At 40.5% G+C, this 21,970-nt stretch overlaps 1 protein-coding gene across 1 annotated transcript in view; it reads right to left on the bottom strand.

The window, feature by feature from the left end:
• snx29 (sorting nexin 29) overlaps positions 1-21,970 on the bottom strand; it is a 195,763-nt gene that overhangs the window by 34,287 nt on the left and 139,506 nt on the right. Inside the window, exon 19 of the mRNA XM_049563223.1 lies at positions 4,225-4,365. Coding sequence (XP_049419180.1) covers positions 4,225-4,365 — 141 coding nt within the window. The remainder of the gene's footprint in view (positions 1-4,224; positions 4,366-21,970) is intronic.

Here is a 21,970-nt window from a genome sequence, read left to right as displayed (position 1 = left end):
AATTTTCTATCAAATATAACTTTTTGTGACAATTGGAATTTTTTCTAACTATTTTTGCAGCTGCAATTGTAAAATGTGCAGAAAAAGACGGCAAGAGTTCCAGCATAGCCAGCGAATAACCGGGCCAAGACTTTATTTTCCATGCACCAGTCATTGTTTACTAATGTCTGTAAACAGATATCTGCATATGAAAGCAGAAACATTTAAAAAATGCTAATAAAAAGCTAAATTGTTGTCAGATGATAGCCAATGAACTTTGCTTTTACTGCTCTCCACACAGACTGTTTAATGCCTGCTTAAACATGATTGATCAATACTACTTGGACTACAAATGGACTGCAGTACAAATGCAGACCAGAATGCTTCCAATACCCAAAACCCTGGCAAGTTTCCTATAGATTCGACATTCATATGTGATATCTGTTTATAGAAATTAAAGACAGGGTGGCAATGTGCTGCAAATCCTTAAACACAGAAGGGCAGAATAACTATATCCAGATTGTCAAAGTGGACTTTTTTTAGACATGTACACATTGGATTCGAAGGGAATCTGACTTGAATCTGTTCTTGCACATTAGGGGTTTTCTCTGGGTACTCCGGCTTCCTCCCGCAACCCAAAGACATGCAGGTTAGGCTAATTGGTGACTCTAAATTGGCAGGAAGTGTGAATGTATGTGAATGGTTGTCTGTCTCTATGTATCAGCCCTGTGATAGTCTGGTGACCTGTCCAGGGTGTACCCTGCCTCTCGCCCAATGTCAGCTGGAATCAGCTCCCCCCGCGACCCCTAACAGGAATGAACTGACTGAATGAACATTAGAAGACAACTGAAGAATATGGGACTAATAAAGACATAAACAAGACATAGCTGATATGAGACAACTACATGTACAATAGAAGTGTACTGTATGCTCAAACTGAAAGATCTGCAGCTTGGTTTCACCAGATTTTCAGCATACAAGCTGCTCTGCAACATGACAAAACAAATACCATGCTTGAGGCCCGTGCGAGAGCCCTGAAGGTCCCACCAAATGTGATAGAATTTTGTTTAGAACAACCTATTATGAAACGTGACGTGTGTAGGCAGCGCTTGCAAAAGGCTTCTGTGAAATGGGCTGCTGGTTGCTTAAAGATGGAACCAAAAAAGGGAGAAAGATTTTGGATTCTGTCTCCATCATTTTAGGTTTTAGTATCAAACTGAAAGACAAAAGAATCAACAGGGGAGCTGGTCTCCACAGTGCAACCTAACTTGAACATCATCACTGTAGGCACAGTTTATTTGTAAAGTAATATAAACTGTTAATAGAGAGCGCAAATACAAACTGTGTGGGTGAGGATTACACCTCAGGAGGCTTATAAAAATGCACTCGAAACACAAAAACATGATGGCAAACGGAGGTAAAGGTAATTTGGGTATAAAAGGAAAATTACATTAAAATTTATTGAGAACAGCACAAATAAAAATCTAATGTTTGTGTATTATGAGAAGAAAATATTGAGTGAGTGCGACTGAAAATAAAATTAACAGAGAGGAAAAGGCTGGCTGACAAACTCTATTATTCCTGCCAGTTATTCAAAAGGATTACGTTATCGATGTAATGACCATATGCAACAGTGCCATCATGGTGCTCTGACAATACCGTGAGTACACCTCCACATAAGTGAAGCAAAGTCAGGACAAAAAATGTTTGGTTTGCTCAGATATACCCGTTAAGACTTTACAGGAAGTGTAAGACAAGGGTTCAGTTTGTGTTGGACTTTCCAGCAGCGTGTGGTGCTCCTGCTTTAACATGTGGTCAGAGAGCAACAAAGCCAGAGCTGGTATCTGCAGTGATGGCTGACTTCCTGGAGCTGGTGAAAACCAATAATTCACACAAACCTGCAGTGTAATGGGCTTTCAGAGAGCTTTCCAGGATGCAATGACACAGACTGGCTGGGCCTTTGATAGACACTTGCACTTCCACATGATCCCACACAGTCTTACAGACCCACACAGACCCACCACACACACACAGAAACACACATACACACTGAAGCTCTTCTCACATTTGCAGTCCCTGCACATCAGCGTTCAGTCCAGTTTCTAGCCATGAAAGCGCAGTGTCTTTGAAGATGGGAGAGTCAGACCACAGCTTTGGGCTGTGGCCGCACCAAATCCAACCAGCCAGAGAATCGGGGTCAGAACCAAATTATCTCCCAAAGGTTGGAGGGAGACAGAGGAGAACAGGATGAAAGGATGGAGAGAGAAGAGGGGTGAGGAGAAGGAGGAGAGAGAGAGATGGCAGTTCTCCTAACTAGACAGGTGAGTGAGCCATGGGGGCCTGGAGCGGCGATTGTCCCCTGTAGATGAAAAGTGAGGCTCTGTGTGTGTGTGTGTGTGTGTGTGTGTGTGTCAGCAAAACAAAAAAAGATGGAAGTAGAGGAGGAGTGATGGAGTGCTAGCAGGGAAATCGCAGTAGTAGACTCAGCATCTGAGCAAGAGGGTTTACCCTCTCTACAGGCTGATGTACATTTTTATAATAACTGGTGAAAGTCATGTGGGGAGAGGGTCTTTTATAGGGATGAAAAGGGTTCAAACAATGTAAACCAAAGCCATCCCCTTCAGGAAAAGCTTCACAACCATAACTCGGCACAGCAAGTCTGTGAAGCTTTGGATTTGTCCACATGCCAAACCGGTGCACGTGGGGACTGAAAGGTGGTGTCTTTTTTTGGCAAATCCAAAACCAAAATCACAAGAGCAAAAGTGTGAACACTGTTAATCACATAGACCGTATAAAAGAAGGGGACATAGCCACCATGATGTCACCCATTGGTTTGTGGACTACCATTGTGAAGCCTTGCATTTTGGTCATTGCCATGTTGTTTTTGGGGAGCCAGAACTGACTGTATTTGGACGAGAGGGTGGAGCTGTGGAGGAGCGTAGAGTTGATCTGACTGAGAACCCAAGGTCTCTATGCACCCCAACTTATATGGCGACCTGACTGCACCTGGCTCCTGGCTATACCATGCAAAGTTGCTACTAAGAAAGCTAATTTTGGCTAGAACAACAAAATGTACTTAAAAAAAAAAAAAAAAAAAAAAGATAAAGATAAAGATAAAGATAAAAAAGATACAGCAGTCACCTTAGATTATCTTTTAGTACAACTGAATGCTTAACAATTCGGTTAAGGGTGACCAAAACATTACAATTAACTTTCATGAACTGAAAAAAAAAAAAAAAAAAAAAGGTCAAAGCTCTCAATCGAAAACACTAGCAACAACCAAAAATAAGTTCATAGCTATTTAAATGTGTACAGTGCTTTGGATGTGCATATCTATGCCTCTGTCCTGACTGACAGGTAGCAGTGATGGTAACCTGTCAATCACAAAGTAGCCACGCCCAAAAACATACCCTGCTTTATTGTCTACTTGATTCTAAATGGGACCATACCATCATGCTGTTTTGGAGAAGACTTGAAACTAGTGATTAAGATCAGAAACTCACCAGCAAAATGTAACTTGTGACTAAATGTGACTTTCTTGCCTCAGTCTTTTAGCACAAAATCATCTCAAGACATGTATACCTGCAGTCATATTCTGTCTGACGCCTACATGACATGCCTCTACAAACCACGCCCACAGGCAGCAAACCCACCAACATGCCAGCCATTTGAAACCTGCCACAATGGGAATTACTGAATAAATATGAGGCCCATTGTTGCAATAATCCACCTTATTCATTTACTTCATTCATCATACATGAAGATGTGACTCACCATATAAGTAACAAGATATAACCCTTACCCCTAACGTTAACCGCCTCTCTTTTAACCTGATACTGCTAAATGCTATCTTGCTGTAGCATTTTCTTGAGGGCTTATGCTTCAGGACCAAGCAGCAGGAGCTGATTGTGGAATGACGGTGGGTGAGTCATGTAACTGGTGGGTGGGTCACGTAGCTGCAACAGTGGCAGCTATACCTCCTACTCGACTCCCACAGCTAATATTAGCTCAATTAGCTCGCTACAGCTTATTTGATCTATAATGAAGTCCACAGTTGAGTAGATACAATGATTCTGCTTGTGTCTACCTCATGGATCAAGGAAATGAAGGATCCATTGTTTCACTCCCTAATTATCAAAGGGGGCTCAAACATTATTCTTTATGTGTGACTGCTCTACAGGAGTGTTTAACAGAGAAAGGCCAACAGTCTGTCAGACAAACAGGACATGGTTACTTGCAGCTCACCTTGTTCCCTATGGCTTTCTTGGGTGGAAAGTTGAAGGCGTCCACCTGTGGAAACTGGGTCCTCAGGTGGTTGTGGAGCTCCCTGAACTCGGTGTAGCGCCTGTACACATTCCACTCATTGTCCAGGATACGGATGTACACCTGAGCACAGGTAAGAGACAACATCATCATCATCACATTCATCATCAGCGGTAGCTTGCCCTCAAATCATTAATACATTGTAATACTGTAAAGAGAAACTGAAACGTCCGATGAGAAACTAACTAAACCAGAACTAAGTTATCACATATTTCGCAAAAATAAAGAAAAAACACAAACAGCAGGTTGTTGTATAATAATAGCCTTTCGTATTTTTTTGCAGTTCACGTTTGTCATTAAGCTCTTACTTTGCCATACAATAAACTGATGAGATGGGTAAAAGAACGACTTCCTCTCATCCTTGTAAATGTGTATTTTCACTTACATACTGCAACACATAACAGAGAAAGAGTCTGTCTATAGGCGTGACTGTGGTGCCACCATTTCCATGCACCATTAGCTGCTTTATTCAGACTCACGAAAGATAGAGGGAGCAGAGAGGGAAAAGGAGATATGAGCCTATTACAAGAAAGAGAGGGAGGGATGAGAGCTAGAGATGGGTTTCCATTTTCACAGCAGAAAACAGGGAATACACAGAGACAAAAGAGAGGGAGCAGAACGGCTTTTGAGAATTCAATTTCAAAAATGGCCAACAACAAAAAATACAGACTCGATTCAGGTACATGAAAACAGAAATTGATTTAAGGATCGACCAAATGTACCTAGGCATAGCTGCCCCCCGCCAGGCAAATCAAAAAATAAAGTAAATAAAAGCCGAGAACTTCAAAACTGTTTTATAATGTCGGACTGCATGTTCCCTTCCTCCTGCTCCATTATCATTAGATGAGAACATGGATTTTTAGAGGTCATTTTTTATCTTAAAATGACTGACAACACAGAAGGACTTCAAGAACAAACCCTGAGCAGAAACATTCAACTTCACAGTGTTAGTTATCTTTAACATTACTTTTCGTCATGCATACATAACACGCCCAGCCCAAACAGGCTTACAAGACACCATTAAGAGAGACTAATTATCACAACAATTATCACATCTGTGCTACATTTTGAGCCGATTCATTCAGTCGACATTGAGCTATATCACTGGGTAAGTAAAAACTCTGACACACTAGTGGTGCTACAAGAAAACTTTGGTATTTTTCAACCTGGACTGAATATATTCTCATGTTTTTGTCCCTAAGGGTGCTTTGACACCTAACCTGCTTGGTTTGGTTATAATGAACTCAGGTCAGTTTGCGTGGTTAATATGGTTCGTTATGTCTGGTGTGAAAGCTGTCAATCAAATCTTGCAGTGGACTTAACAACCGAACTGAGACTGCTCAAAAAGGTGGGTCTCATTCCATTTCTGAACGGACTCTGCTGCAGTTCATTAGTGGGGTGAAAGAAAGCAAACCAACCACAGGAATTTATGATGGCAGATGTGATTTTAGCAACAGCTACACCAATATTCAATTCATTTGCTGATTGTGAAATCTGTCTACGATCTCATAAGACATATGCACATCGGCGAGGGTATTTTCTCTGAATAAAAAGTTGTTACAACTGCCATGATTGTACCTGACTCCACGTAGTTTGTCACAGTTAAGCCCCGAGTCATGACTGTACAAGAGGCCTTCTTTTTATTCTGTCATTTTATCTTTGTCATTATTCATAACATGAGATCGATTTGCAGTCTAGAAACAGCCTCCTTACAATGCTTATAATTAGTTATTTCTCTTTGAGTTCTTTGTCACACCAAATAACAAAAATATAAACATGCAAACATGCAAGTCCTGGTGCATTAACAACTGTCAGTCACTAGACTTAGATGTCCCCATGTGGGTCCTGAGGATGCACCAACGATGCAGGATGACAAATACCAAAACTGTCCAATCAATAAGTTGCCAGTAGAACGTCATGGTTTTCCCCCCTGGTCGGACCAGGTGTACTGAACTACAGGTGTAAAACTAAAACTGTTCCAGTATAGAGTAAGAGCCCTGCAGCTGGCTGTTGCAAAATGGGTTGCAATGTAAGCCCTCAAGGCAATCGCTCACTGTCAATGTGCGTCCACTTAAAGTGTCTGTTTTTGCCACTCGCGGGCTCAAATTATAACAGGTGTCTGTCAACTTTATGGAAAGGACCCTACAATGAAATAAAATGTTGTCTTTACCCTTTACCTGGTCTGTTTGTTATTGTGTCCAACTAAAAAGAAAGACTCTTTCTGAAGTCTCGCAAATTGAGTTGTTGCAGGAAAACATTAACAAACAGACCGAATAAAGCAAAAGGTTTCAGACTCTGATGAAGTGTCTGACAATGTTATGGAAAGGACCCGCAGAAAAATAAAACATTTTTCTTTTTACCTTTCACCTGATCCGGTCTGTTTGTTAATGACTTTCTGCAACAACTCAACTCTTCTCTTTTGAGCCAGACACAACAACAAACAGACTGGATTGAAGGTAAAGACAACATTTTATTTCTTGTAGGGTCCTTTCCATAATGTTGTCAGACATGTATAATAACAATATGAGCCTGTGGCAAAAACAAGCACTTTTTGTGGATGTACATTAACTGTGCGCGATTGTCCCAAAGAATTACATTGCAGGCCATTTTGCAACTGCCAGCTGCACCGCTCTCACTCCGCACTGGACCAAGTTCAAAAGCTGTTGTTCCCATCAGTCACTAAGACACAAAAACATGAGAAACTATGGTCTAGGTTAAAAAAAAAATACAAGTTTCCCTTTAAATCCTTAGAATTTATCCTCTTGGGATCAGGAATGTCTACACAAAATTTCTTGACAATCCATTATATAGTTTCCATTCACAGATCCGAGCTGCTAGCATGGTTAAAAAAAGAAGTTACCATTCTACACATGCTGATTGGTATGACATGAATAAAGACATTTGGGGCTGTGACTGTCATTATTTGGATTTGACACTTGTGAAAAGACATGTAATGTCATAGAATGCCCTTTTCAGAGGTGTAACAACAAACTGTCAGAGCTTCAGTACAGGAACTCTTACTACATTTTGTCTTCATGTCAACCTCAAAGACATTTTGACGGACACCGGAACAAGGAGATGACAGTTTTTTGTTTTTTTGGGGGGGTTGCTGTGAGGTGACTGTTCTTTTACTGAGTGATCTTTTGTCAGCAGGCATGCTACTGTGCAGTCTAGGTTACATGCCAAACACAAAAAATGTGACATTTTGGACAGCCATTAAGAGAAAAAATGACAGCTGAAGCTTTGTTAGCCATCCTAAATGCCTCGCTGACAGACACGTCTAGACATCGTTAATGTCATAAAAAGATATCAGAAAATGCTGCTTTACAGTGGAGTTAAATAAAATGATCTAAAAGCATGTGCCATTATTTAAATGGACATGTGCTGAGTGAGTGAGAGGCGAGAGAAAATGTTTTTATCTATGCTTGCTTCTTTATGTCTTTATCAATTAACACTCACTTTATCCACAGCACAATCACTGAATAGTATGCTTATGGGTAAGAGATTTTTTACAGTGGAATAAACACATATATCCTGAATGAAAAACACTCTCTGACGAAAACCAATAATCGCCCTCAGGGTCACACTTCAAAAATCCCAGATATATATTAACTTGCTGTATAAGGAGCAGCTACTGCATTAAAGGAAAGACTCGAATCCGGTGAATGACAGTGGTGGTTGACGAGATGGGAGCAGACAAGGCCGCTAATGGACAGGAGACTTGTCACATCAGCGTTTCTGTTGACCTACAGAAATACATCTAAGTTTTTACCAACTTCTTTTTTGCAAGTTAAGAGATGGACTCTGTGTGGTCTGGTTGTGTGTGTGTGTGTGTGTGTGTGTATGTGTGTGTGTGTGTGTGTGTGTGTGTGTGTGTTATTCCCTCATATAGCTTCCTTTATAGCTGGCTAAACTGGGTCATAGTGAATTCCTCATTCAGGTTTAAACTGAAGTGTCTGGCTTTATTTCGGAGTTCTCTGTGTGACTACATTTAAAAAGTAAAATTTTGGCATTTCAAGGCTTTAGCAGATAACAAAATTGTGAGGAAAAACAATTATTATACAGTGTTCACAGGTAGATAGTTTTTTTCAAATATCATAAATATTAATATTTCATAATTCACAACTTTTAGTCTGGACTTGTCACAAGTTTTAAGTGAAAAAATAATCACTGTGACATTTCCGTCACCTTAATAAGCTCATTTAAAGAAATGTCCACACATCCACTCCATCACTGTAAAAACATGCCACGTCAAAGTCAAGGCAACATGAAGCAATTACTGTAGCATTAGGGTGGAGGGCTAGACATTTCCTATTACATTCAATCATGGGCTATTTTTCAACTGAGAAAAGCGGGTTGGTGCTTTTAAGAATTCCATATGGTCGGCTGAAATACCCTGCTGAACATAAAGCCCTGACAGGCATGACAAATAAGTAGCTTTCCAAACAAATTAATGCAAACAAATCTAATTTCACTTCTAATATCGGAGACAATCCACTACGCAGACCTACAGTGGTGAAAAGCAAATAAGTACATCTACTAAAGTAGTTTCAAGGTACTTTTACTTTACCTGAGTATGCTACTTTATCTCTCTACTCGACACAATTTTAGGGGGAAATATTGTACTTTTTACTCCACTACATTTGTCTGATAGCTATAGCGATAGCTATATAGTAATATATTAGGGCTATACATATATACATATCTTTTTTTGTTTTAAGCATCATTGTGATGTCAACTTGTGTGATAAATGCATCAGGAAAGACTGTGATGTTGTACTTTAGATATAATTAACTAACAACTTCTGCATTACATTCTGTCTGTTACGCTGTTTTAAAACTTTAGCGGCGTTGGAGCAAGGGATTAACTCTCCCGAATTCATGCGTTGTTTGGTTCAGCAGGCAACCTTGCAGTGACTATATTGTTTTTCGTTGCCCACAGTAAATCGGGATACATTAAGTATCTTCTATTTCTGGCTTCCCAGATTATGGCTATAAGGGATCCATCTTGTGTAAATATGACATGTTCAACCATACAACACATAAACCTGCCCAACTTTCACACAAACTCCTGCAAGAGTTTTACCCAAATGGTTTCGTTATCACGATATTCAACACCATTACTGTGTATTTTCCACATACTGTGTAGCCTCAAAATACACAGATTATATTATGGACTTGTATTTCAATACTTTAGGTATATTTTTCTGTTAATACTTTTGTAGTTTTACTTTCATAAATCTTGAATGTAAGATCTTACCTGTAACCGAGTATTTTTACAGAGTGGACAGTGTTATGCATGAACACGCTTTAAGAGCACTTTCATTCAACATGCTCATATTTTTGGTGAATTGTGAACTCAACCAGTGTCCGAGTCCAAGAGGACTGGTAGATGAAAAAATCCACAAGCCAAGCATTTTTTTTTTTTAATCAGCCAAAGCAACAAACTGCCTTTTTGTATCACATATAAAATCATTTCACTACATTTCGTTGAGATCATAAGGTATTATGTTGAATACAAAGTTAAAGTAGAGGATAGAGCAAAGCAGTGATGCAGTGTGTATGTCTAGGGCTTTTATTGTGAAAGGGAAGAACAGAAGGAGCAAAGCTGTAATGTGCTGTAGGAGGAAATAAAGAATCTGTGGTCTTGCTTCAGACTACAGAGCCTCCTTGTTATTATTTCATTACTGTCACCAGTATGGGGGCAAATCATAATGCTCAGTTACACATTAGCCTATCGGAAGCTAGCAGCAGACCGGCAGCAAGTGACACTTTAGCGGATCAGCTGATGTCTGCAGTGTAAACAGTGCCCAAAAGCTAGGAGTGCTTGAGATGATCAGCTCACGGGACCATTTAGACATGCATAAAAACACATCTGTAAGTGTGTGCCTGTGTGTTTGTGTGTCTGTGAAACACCCCTGATGACCCCAACATGCGGTGAAGACTCTTTATTTATTTACCTTTTTATTACATGACTATTTTGGTACAAACATCTACCCACCAGTGTGGCGGGTAGCCCTTAAGACATTTACTCACCAAACAGAAAATATCTACCCACATTTGGCACTTGGCGGGTGTTAATTATGGACTGTGAACTGAATACATCAGTTGGCAACTTATGAACTTAAGTGGAGTGTTGCTCACTATCTGGACAGTTGGCAATGCTAATTTTATGGCACCCCGCATACTGACACAACACACAATGCTAGCAATCTGTGGAAACCAGTTCATATGTATATTTGAAGAATAAACAAATCGAGTTGAAGCACCGGACTGGTCTTGGGAAATATCTGCGATGTTTTTTTTTTCAGGACCAAACAAATCTCAACGCTTCATTGTCATCTGGGTTACTGGACTATAAAGCGTAAACGTGCCCAATACTGAGAGCGGTACTGTTACTTTTACCCAAATATAAAAGACATGATTGCTTCTTCCACGGCTGCAGACCTTTAAACCAAATTTAGTGAATGTGTTTCAGTGTAATGTTCTGGATTAAAATGTATCTTGAGCCAAAAATAGACAAAACCTCACCATAATTTAAATAATAATACATAATAACACATAAGCCATGATGAATGGGGCTGTATCACACGCTTCAAAAAACCAGACGACAGTGGGTGAGAATGTCTTCGTGTACTTCATGATACTTACTCACATGTAGTCTCTTGGGTCTGAATACACATTAAGCGCTGCATTAGCAGAGATGTGCTGATAGAATCAGTCCCACAGTGTCTGTAGCTTCTCAGACATCAAATGACTTCACACATATGGATGTATTAGCGCAGCGAGCTTAATCCACTTTACACCGTCTCGTTGGCATACTTATTTATGGCAACACGCACAGCTACTAGCTCTCTCCTCCTGACTAATCACAAATAGTCTTTCATTATCTCGGATAAAAATCTTGGCGACATCCGAACTGCGGCATCCTTGAATATTTGAGCACCAGCGCTTTGATACTTCCAATAAAAGCCGTCTTCAAACAGGGACAGGTCCTCTAATCATGGTTCAGAGGGACCTCATGGAAGAAGGGTTGATGGGTTTTGGCTGCTGTTGAAAGCCCGACTGTGATGGACACAGTCCTATTGTCAGTATTTAAATGGCTTATGAGAGTATCTGAGAAAGCATAATAATACGTTTGATGAAAATATAACCTCAATGAGTCAATATAAAAAGGAAAATCCACCTTTGGGACTGAAGTATCAGCAATTTATGATGCTGGGAAATGTTTTTTTGGCAGTGAAGTGCTGTAATTTACTCCTTCAGTGTACCCACTTTTCCCACAAAATCGACTCACCTACTTCAGTTGCAAACTCAGCTTCAGGCCGCACTGTAGCAAAATGAAAGGTCAGGAGAAAGTGCTGCTCCTCCGTCACTACATGTCTTACACAGTAACTGCATTGCATTTTTGTCTATTGAGACTAATGCATGTGTGGAAAAGGGTCTCTGCCTCTTGCACGGTGGATGTCTCACTCTATGATGCAGAACATCATCGCAGAAAAAGGAGTCTAGAAGGAAGTGCTCACTGTCTTGAGTCTGAGGAGCTGTCTTCTCTGTTTGTTTACTGTTGACATTTTTGGATGACATTTCTGACGCGCATCAAACTTTCTTATCTTCACTAGAAAATGTGTTATCTACATTCGAGCATTAATCCACCGGACAAAATGAGCGCAGAAATAACGGTACCTCATCAAAAGACTTAGCTGTGGAGCTGTGTCTGTAAATGTACAGACTGTAACATAATGCTTAACAACAACAACACAGGCCTCATGCAGGAACAATTTCATATTCTTATCCTTAACTGTTCTGACACCTGTATTTTGCAGCACTCGGAGCAAAACACACAATTACTGTGGGTACGCACAAAAGACGCAAGAAAATAGACTTGAAGTGTAAAAATACGCCTCAGCAGACGAAAACAAAATAAATCCAGCAGTGTCCGTAGTCCATTATAGTCCAAAATATTAATAATACATCTGCTAATGACATGTAGTCAGAACAATGTTGTACTTTGATAGAAGTTAAGATGGAGTGGACTGAAACGAAGTTAGATGCTAACTGCTACAATGAACTGATAATAAATAATGTTTACTTATCATTATTGATGCTATAACTTTATTATTGCACACATTATAAAACTTTTTATACTTTATGAAATATTTGTTAAGGATTAAAAATGTTTTTTTCTTTTAACTTCATATGTACATTATTTTAATGGTTAGTATAATGTAGCAGCTGATGACCATATGTTGTTAAAAGGTTGATAAAGACTGTGTAGTCAGCCATAAAAATAACTTTCACAGATGGTTTACATCCAGTTATTAAACATTAACAAATACTAAAGTACAGAAAATATTAAAGCCTAATGTGTGCAACAATCAACTGTTTGAATAACAAAGTATTATTACTATTATTACACATTATTAATACACTCACGAGCCAGTTCCTGAGCTACACCTTGCTAGTACTGGGTTGGTGCCATTTGTCTTCAGAACTGCTTTAATTCTTGGTGGCACAGATTCAACAAGGTGCTGGAAACACTGCCCAGAAATTTTGGTCCATATTGACATGATGACATCAAACAGTCGCTGCAGATTTGTCAGCTGCACATCCATGATGCGAATCTCCCGCTCCACTGCATCCCAAAGGTGCTCTACTGGATTGAGATCTGGTGACTGTGGAGGCCACTGGAGTACAGTGAACTCATTGTCATGTTCAAGAAACCAGTTTGAGATGATTTGAGCTTTGTGACATGGTGCATTATCCTGCTGGAAGTAGCCATCAGAAGATGGGTACACTGTGGTCATAAAGGGATGGACACGGTCAACAACATTACTCAGGTAGGCTGTGGTGTTTAAACCATGCTTAGTTGGTACTAAGGGGCCCAAAGTGTGCCAAAGTATGCCAAGAAAATCTCCCCCACACCATTACACCACCACCACCAGCCTGAAGCGTTGATACAAGGCAGGGTGGATCCATGCTTTCATGTTGTTTACTCCAGATTCTAACCCTACCATCTGAATGTCGCAGAAGGAATCAAGAGCCATCACACCAATTGTCCAATTTTTGTGAGCCCGTGGGAATTGTACTGTAGCCTCAGTTTTCTGTTGTTAGCTGACAGGAGTGGCACCTGGTGTGGTCTTCTGCTGCTGTAGTCGATCTGCTTCAAGGTTTGACGTGTTGTTGGTTCAGAGGTCTTCTACGTACCTTGGTTGTAATGAGTGGTTATTTGAGTCACTGTTGTCTTTCTATCATCTTGAACCAGTCTGGCCATTCTCCTCTGACCTCTGGCATCAACAAGGCATTTTCGCCCAGAGAACTGCCGCTCACTGGATATTTTCTCTTTTTCAGACCATCCTCTGTAAACCCTAGAGATGGTTGTGCTGTTTCTGAAATACTCAGACCAGCCCGTCTGGCACCAACAACCATATCAAGCTCAAAGTCACTTAAATCACCTTTCTTCCACATTCTGATGCTCAGGTTGAACTTCGGCAGGTCGTCTTGACCATGTCTACAAGCCTAAATGCACTGAGTTGCTGCCACATGATTCACTATTTGTGTTAACAAGCAGTTGAACAGTGGTACCTAGTAAAGTGGCTGGTGAGTGTAGTTTATAAATATTGTGAATTATTATTTTCTTATTTGTTAAGAGTAAAATAACTATTAATTATCAATTTACCATGTATTAATGATGGTTATTACAAAGTGTTAAATCAGAGGTAGTAATTGGGGATGTGACAGTTGTGGAAAGGGATGAGGAAATATTATAAAGCAGGCAACTTAACAGTGTTGGATGTTGCAATGGAAGGTTTTTCCCTGGAAAGCAACCTGCATAAAGACCCAGAGGCAGCTGACGGAGTGAGAGAAATGTCTTAACAACTACTGAATGCCAAAAGGGTAAAAAAAAAATGCATCAAACTTGCTTTTGTTTTCATCAGGTTAAATCCATGTAATCTGTATCATCACCACTGACCTTTCCCTTTTTTTCCTTTAAGATTCAAAACTTAACATTTTTAAGTCACACGAGTACGTGACTCATTTGACAGGTCTGAGGCACTCGTCAATTTTCTTGTACTTTAAGAGAAAAGTACAAGAAAATTGGTGAATGCTGCAAGTTCTCTTAAATGTCTTGTGTGTGCCACTTTAGAACAAACCAGTTCATATGAGTGGTTCTTAAATGAGGTCCAATTATTCTTTCAAACTCCAAACTGCAACTCAAAATGTTACAAATAAGCACTTCTGAAGTGGACTGTCATCCTTTTCTATAGCCCCGAGAAAACGTCAGAAACCTTCACATTATTTAAAAAATAGATCTTTCATCACAGAAACGTATCTCCCCTGTGATTAACTGTTATTTGTTCTCTGTTGTGTCTTGAAATATTAACACTGGGCTTTTTTCTTACATCCTCACTTCAGTGAGTTGGACTAATTCCGATTGATCAGTTGTGACATTTAAGACAGAATGTCAGTAAGCGAGAACAGGATGCTCGCTTTTAGCTGAGGCTCAATCCATACTCTTTGACACCAAAATGATAAAGACGGTGGATATAAAATGGATATAAATCTGTTCCCCTCTTGTGAGAGTGAGTATATATGTTATCTTTTGTACACATCCTTCCACTGGGTGATAATTCATTTCAACAATCGATGACAGATGGCGTTTGTTAAATGACATTAACTACGCCCGCAAGCGCCCATAAAGCTGTGCTGTTTTCCCAGACTGCTTCGATGCAAAAGGGCTAGCATGAACTTTAATTTATTCATTAAGATCCCCATTATCAGACACCTCTGCACCAGACGCCGCTCTGAGGTTTACATACACGCATCCACAATGATGCAAGCACCTGGTAGAAAGCCACATGAAGCTGGGGAGAACATGCAAACTGCATGCAGGAAACCAACCCTACGTCTCTGTGGCCTTCTCCAGTGGTAACAGGCACAGCACGACAGGAAAAGTGTACTTGCATACCGTGAAATAACGACAGAAATAAAGATCTGAGACGGGAAGTCTGTGAACGGATAATTGCAGCTTTTTCTTTGCTTGACATTTAACTGGATCTTTAGCCTGAGGGTATTCCAACAAGCAGGTGGAACTAGGAGTATTCGTGAGCCACAGCTGAGAAATGCAGAAAGTGCAGATGATAATGATGTCTCTCTCCCTGTTGAATCTCTCTGAGAAGACCCTGGTCTGTTGTTCCCCCATCTGACAAGCAGGCTAACTGTAGGAGTTCCCACTGTGGTTAAAACTGTGTGCAAACCCATTTCCAACACCGCAGGAGACCCACACACAGAGCCTTCTTGCTCACTATGCACTTAGAAGACTATGCACTTGCCAGGCACAAGATAGCTTTGACCGATGTATGATATCACCAAAGTGACTAGTGTTTGGAGGTAGCTGATGTGTGCTACATTAGCATATAGTAATGAGAGCTATCACATACATTTAAAAACCCAATGAACCAAAAATCCATCTGCTTCTGACCTATTTCAACATGTTCTGGCTGAGTTTAAAGAAAGTATACACTTGTTGAAGGTGTTGATCAGACCAGAGGGAAGCAAGAAATGAAGAAACAACCAGAAAAAACAACAAATTGTAGATACAAATTGGCAGGTTTTCATCAGCCATGATTGGAACCCATGAAAAACAAATAGAAAAGAGGGAAGGAAATGACAGAGAAAAGCTTTGGCATGGCAGGACATAAGAGATACCAGGATGTCTTTAAATGTATGTTTCTAGTGAAGGAGAGAGGATGAGTGAGTCAAATCAAATCAAACCAAAGCAAAGGCAGCAGAGCCTCATTTTCCCCATCACTCTTCACAGATCATTGTAGGCCAAAACATTTGCCCAATTAGGCAGAAAATAGAATCCATTTAGAAGTCTGGAAAGAGGGGACGTAGCAAAGGACCACGAGAATAGATGAACATGAATGTATGTGTGCATCCCTACTTTGTGTCTGCAAACCCTTTCCAGGCAAGCAATGTAATTTTTTATCCATGTTAGCAGCATGGGGTTAACAATGTCAGTTAGTTGCTTGGTCCACCACTTTGGTCCAGACTGAAAAATCCCAACAGCTACTGGATGGATTGCCATGACATTTAACAGACATTCATAGTCCCTAGAGGATGCATTCTACAAACTTTGGTGAACCCCTGACTTTTTTCTGTAGCGGTGCCGTGAGGTTGACGCTTGTGGTTTGAAGTAAAATGTCTCCACAATTTTTGGATGGATTATTATGAACTTTGATACAGTTATTCGTGTCCCAGAGAGGATGAACTCTGTTAAGTTCAGTAGCACCCTGACATCTAGCTCCATCGAAATTTGAGTTTGTCCATTTATAGCCTGAACTAATTTCCATCTCCTTCAGCTGTGCTAGAACATCGTACTAGTTAGCAGCAGGGGTGTAAAGCACAAGTTCCATTACAATAAGATATTAAACTGATTCTTTGGACAATAACACAATATTTGCTAGCATCATAAAAACTGCCTCACTACAATTTTGATATGATTCAATTCAAGGCGTCTGCAATCATTAGGAGACATTCATAAGTGCTATATCGTAGGGCAACTTGACTTGCTTGAGTTTCTTGAAGACAATCCGCCTCTTGTCCAAAAGGCTTCTTCAGTTGTGATGGACTGGTGCAGAGTTGCAGGCTTTAAACCCTGAGTGGGTGTGAACCCTTACAAAGTCATCAAAGTGACATGTGAGTCGTTGACCCATCCAGCCATTTTGTGTGTCGTAAGGGTTAGATGGTTCCAGGTGTGAATGGATGTTAAGTCGCCTGGGGAGAAATCTCAAGACTGCATTGTAGATGTCTGATAAGTGGTGTTGGAAGCCACCTCCCCTGTTTAACGATGGTCGTTCAAGTATGACGTAGATGGCTTCTTTCACATCTCTTTCAAACTATCTGTCTTCTCAGGCCAAGATGTGAACATTGCTGTCCTCGAAGAAGACCTACTTTGAGGACACCCACACAAAGTTATAAGCCTGTGACCCTGCATCAGTCAGTTAGAACTAAAGAAGCTCCTTGGATAAGAGGTGTAATGTCTTTAAGAAACTCAAGCAAGTCCAGTTGCCTACAATATAGCACTTACGATTACCATAACCTGGATGACTGAGAATCTTCACCAACACCAGTAAATATCTTTATTGTCTGCTTCTTGGATGCTTACCATTGGCCTAGCACCAGGCCGATAGCACTGTTTGAATGTTTAGGAAGAAGGTGTGCTTGGACAGAAATGGTGACAGATTTGCCACTGGAATTTCAAAATAAAGAGTATCTTAAAGTATCTTAAAGATGACGATATGTATCAACGATATTGGATCATTGATCATTGACTGGATATATCCATCCAGATCAATGTATTGTTACACCCCAAGTTAGCAAGCTAACTCCTTTAAACCAAGATGGTGAGCACTTATCTCAAGATGCTGCTGTGCCTTAGTGCAGCCTCACAGAGCCACCAACTGGCTGTAGACTACTGATCTTGGTTTGGAATAAACAAGAGTAAAACCATCCAACATGGATGAGCGGAAAAGTTACAGAAAGTCTGTCTAAAATGTTAAAATCCATGAGAAATGGCATCACAGGAGAGTGCACACACTGTGATTGACAAGTGATCTCTGGGAAATGTGGTGCCATGACACCACAGACATGAGCACTGAGCACTAAAGAAGTCAACTAATTCATACGATCAAGATTCTACAAATCACTGCTAAAACATTTAGAGATGGGGTAGACTGATGGCCAAGGGTTTGGGGCGCCCAACATGACCATGCCAATCTGCCAAGAAGAAATAACTGATGAAGAAAATGAATGAATAAAACAAGAACCTCCTTAAATGAGTGAAACTGAAAGAGAAATCTGGAAAAATAGAAGAAATAGAGGAAAAACAGACTGGGGGAGACAATGCCAAAGACAGAGAGAGGGTGATTACTACCTTGACTGCAGTAAAGATGTTTATTTTAGAGCTCTGCTGCTCCTGGCATCCCACTGAATTAAACACTGTGAGGAGAAGAGCCAGTGGATGCAGATGAGGAAGAGACAAGGAGGAGGAGGAGGAGGAGGAAGAGGAGGGCGGAGGTGGAAGAATGCTGTTGGAAGAGGATCTGAAGACATTCAAGACAAGGGGCAACTACAGTTAAAGGAACACAAGAAAAACAGGTGGAAGGGCAAGAAAAGGAAGAGTGAAGAGGAGGAGATAACGGAGGCATGTGGACAGAAGATAAACCAAACATTCTTGTGCTGAGTGTTGGCTTTTTAAATTATATGAATGAATAAATGATTAAATGCGGGAAATTAATGACTGTCCACAAAGAAATCAACAAGCAAAACGACTTCAAGCGTCATTGTGGCGGCGTGATGAAGCAACGAGTGACGATAATACATCTAATCTATAATCTTGAACCAAAATAACTCAAACAATTGTGTTGCTGAGTGGAAGCAAATGGCAGCTGCTACACTTAACAAAAAAAAACAAAAAGACCACTGTGCATCATCTTGATTAAAGTGATTCATGGATTCAGTGGTGCTGCCGGGAATATAAGACTCTGTCTACAGCAAGCTCCCCTTTCCACCTCCCCTTAGGTCCTCGGTCATGCACGTATAACTACTCCCTCTCTTCCGATAAAGGCTGAGATATTTATTTTGGCAGATAAAATAAAGGCATTCACCTTTAGTGTGTCCTACACCCTCTGTCTCTGCTCGAGGGAGGTTGCCAGAGGTTTATGAGGTAGAGGTGAGCTTTTAAATGCAGAGGGGAGAGGCGGCCATCTCTCAAATCTGCCTCACCAATTACCATACCCTTGACTTGCTCTAACACGGCAAGAAAATATACCAGGTTTAAGAGTTCAGTGGCAAATAAGGAGTTACTCTGATAACTGACCAAAGCATGGAATATATTTTCATTTTATGTTATTCAACAAGCCATCTCCTGTATACTGTGAATATGCAGCACACACATCAATAGATCTCTTCTGTGTTGCTTCCATTAGTCTGTGACATATGAAAAAAAGAAGCAGCTGGTATTTCAAGGAGGATCCTTCTCATTAAAATGTAATAACTGAAACTAAAAGAGAGTGACAAGAGAGGGTATTTCTACACATTTTACTGACTACCCAAGCTTCTCCTACATCCCTGTGAAAAAAACAACTCTTAAATGTGAAAGGGACTTATTATTAAAATATTCTGTTTTCTATTTTACTGTTTGAATTGAAGAAAATGTCACATCACTCTACAAATCTCGGCAAACAACAGCGAGCCTGCTACCAATCCCTGAGTGCATATTGGTGCTTTTGAAAGACAGAGTTTTGCTGAGAAGAATAGTGCTGGTTAGTCGGCTGCATGTACATCTGCAGCATAATCAGAATGCATTATCAGTTGTGTGATTCAAAATGCAAAGAGGAGACAAAATTATGCAAGCATCTCATAGAAAACGATGTCAACTCAGAAGGAATATAATCCCAGTTACAAACACTGACCACAGACATTGGTTATATTAGACTTAATGCATCGTTTGCAGCATTTCTTTGCCATAACAGCATTCGGGCGATTAGCACTTAGAACTGTGCAGTCCTAAAGCAAGATGATTAAGACAAATCCTCTGTGACCTCACTGAAAGTCATTTGCAACAAACTTTGATATATACTGCATTTAAACACGCAAGAACTCAGTTTTTGGCCACTTGGGGGCAGCAAAAAAAGCTGTGACCACCCCACTTATATTATCGTATGATGTGGTGAATTTGTAAGCCAACATTTGCCTGTGTACACCTCCAGCAGATATGGAGCAACATGAGCATTCATTGAGAGTCTTATTTGTGTCCAACTGATGAATGTAAGTCTGATATTCACTCTCCTTTAGCTCTGTTTTTGGTCTCAACCAACCCTAAGGGGCAATATTTCTTTAGCTGCTAAATACTCCACTATGTTCACCAGCTAGTCACTGATTGGGTCTGTCTGCCTTTTGGTGCTGGGCAGGCAGTGTGCAGTGGATGTTTTTTTGTTTTGTTTTTTTCCCTAAAATCATTGTCAGTGGAAAACTACGCTGATGAGAGCAGTGAGAGTGAGTCATAAAGTGGAACAGTACAGCAGTAAAAAAGTAAAACAGTGGCTTGTGACTTAGGAGATAGAGCAGGTTGTCCACTGACTGGCAAATCAGGGATTTGACCCCCAGTTCCTCCAGTCCACATGACTAGAAAGGTACTATACAAGTGCAAGTCCATTTACCATTTGAGGTTGTGGGTCGGAAAACCAAAACAATGAGCTGAAAGTTGCTACCCAAACCACCTCATAAACTGTTAAGACAGGGAGTATTCTTACACCTTTTTTCCTTACTGAACAGTAAATACAAAGGTACACCTTAGTAACTCAAGTTTCTCTCTTTCATCGAATGATGACTAGCTTAATTGCTGTGTTAATTTCTCGTTGTTTACTTCTCTCTAAAGCACCCTTCATTAAGGGTGCTTTCAGACCTAGAGTAGTCTTGCTTTGGTCCAAATCAGGGACTGATTTTGTTACAAATTTGCATTACTGCCAGAGTTGGTTCATGTTCTCACTGAAGCAATTACAAGCAGACCGGATAAAATGCCTTGCGCGAGAAAGCTGCTCTTGATTGGTCAGAATTTCCATGTGGGAAAATAGGAAGCAAACTAAACGTTGAAGCAGAGTACACTTAGATAAATCCGACACTTCCAATATCACAATGGAGTGACAACTAGGCAGGCTGATTTTAGCGCTGGTCATCGTGTAGGCCTACTATATTGCTTGCATTGTTCATTTTAGGTAAACAATACAGTTTGAAAACAAGGCGCAACTCCAAATAGAAAACATTTTTTTTTATGTATGTGCCAAATGCTCATATTAAGGCAGTACAGGAGGAGGTGAACATTAATAATCCTCTGGAACTGTGACATGCTCATGTTTGTTCAACCCAAACAATCATAATGTGACTGCAGTTGGTCTGGATCTAGGTCAGAACACGTTCTCACCACAAACGAAACCGCACCAGTTTGTTTGTAACCAGACCAAGATCACCTCTTCAAGAAGGTCTTGGTCCGGTTATTTTGTTGCGCACCCAAGTACAATTGCTGTGTTCACACCTGCCCTAACCAACCACACTTAGAGAGCAAGCGAACTTCAGTTCGACTGAACCAAACCAAACAGGGCAGGTGTGAAAGCACCCTAAAATTTTAAACAAAATAAAACCATCCTGGTTGTCTTCCTATTGTTTTAACAATCACCAACTCTGGTTTGGTTGAAACAAACCCTTAATTCACTGAGTGCAATGTGAAAATATGCTTACTGTGGCGCTGCTTTTCCACGCTGTCTCTCTCTGCCATTGCTGGCCGGCTTTCTACTAGTCCTGTAGCATTATCCCCACCATTTGTAGTCACCATCTTTATCAGCTTAGCTGCCAGTTCCAAACCCTGACCTCTGGTGGCGCGTGCTGTGCACTACAATTGATCACCTCAATACAGCATCTCAGGATTAGCTTAACAGAAAGAAGAGCGTTTGTACTTTTGACTTAATACCCGGGTATACTGTAATACCGTGATACCGCCCAAGCCTCAAGGGCAACCCCTTTTCATTTTCAAGTTATCATGTGATCCCTTGATAATGCAGAAATGTTGTTTGTAGCAACTTTAAAATAGGAAGGGATCTAAGATTCAC

Source organism: Epinephelus fuscoguttatus, linkage group LG20 (genome assembly GCF_011397635.1).
Source record: "Epinephelus fuscoguttatus linkage group LG20, E.fuscoguttatus.final_Chr_v1".
Lineage (NCBI taxonomy): Eukaryota > Metazoa > Chordata > Actinopteri > Perciformes > Serranidae > Epinephelus > Epinephelus fuscoguttatus.
The sequence above is the reverse complement of the archived record's forward strand: the minus strand, read 5'-3'. Positions and strand labels throughout refer to the sequence as shown.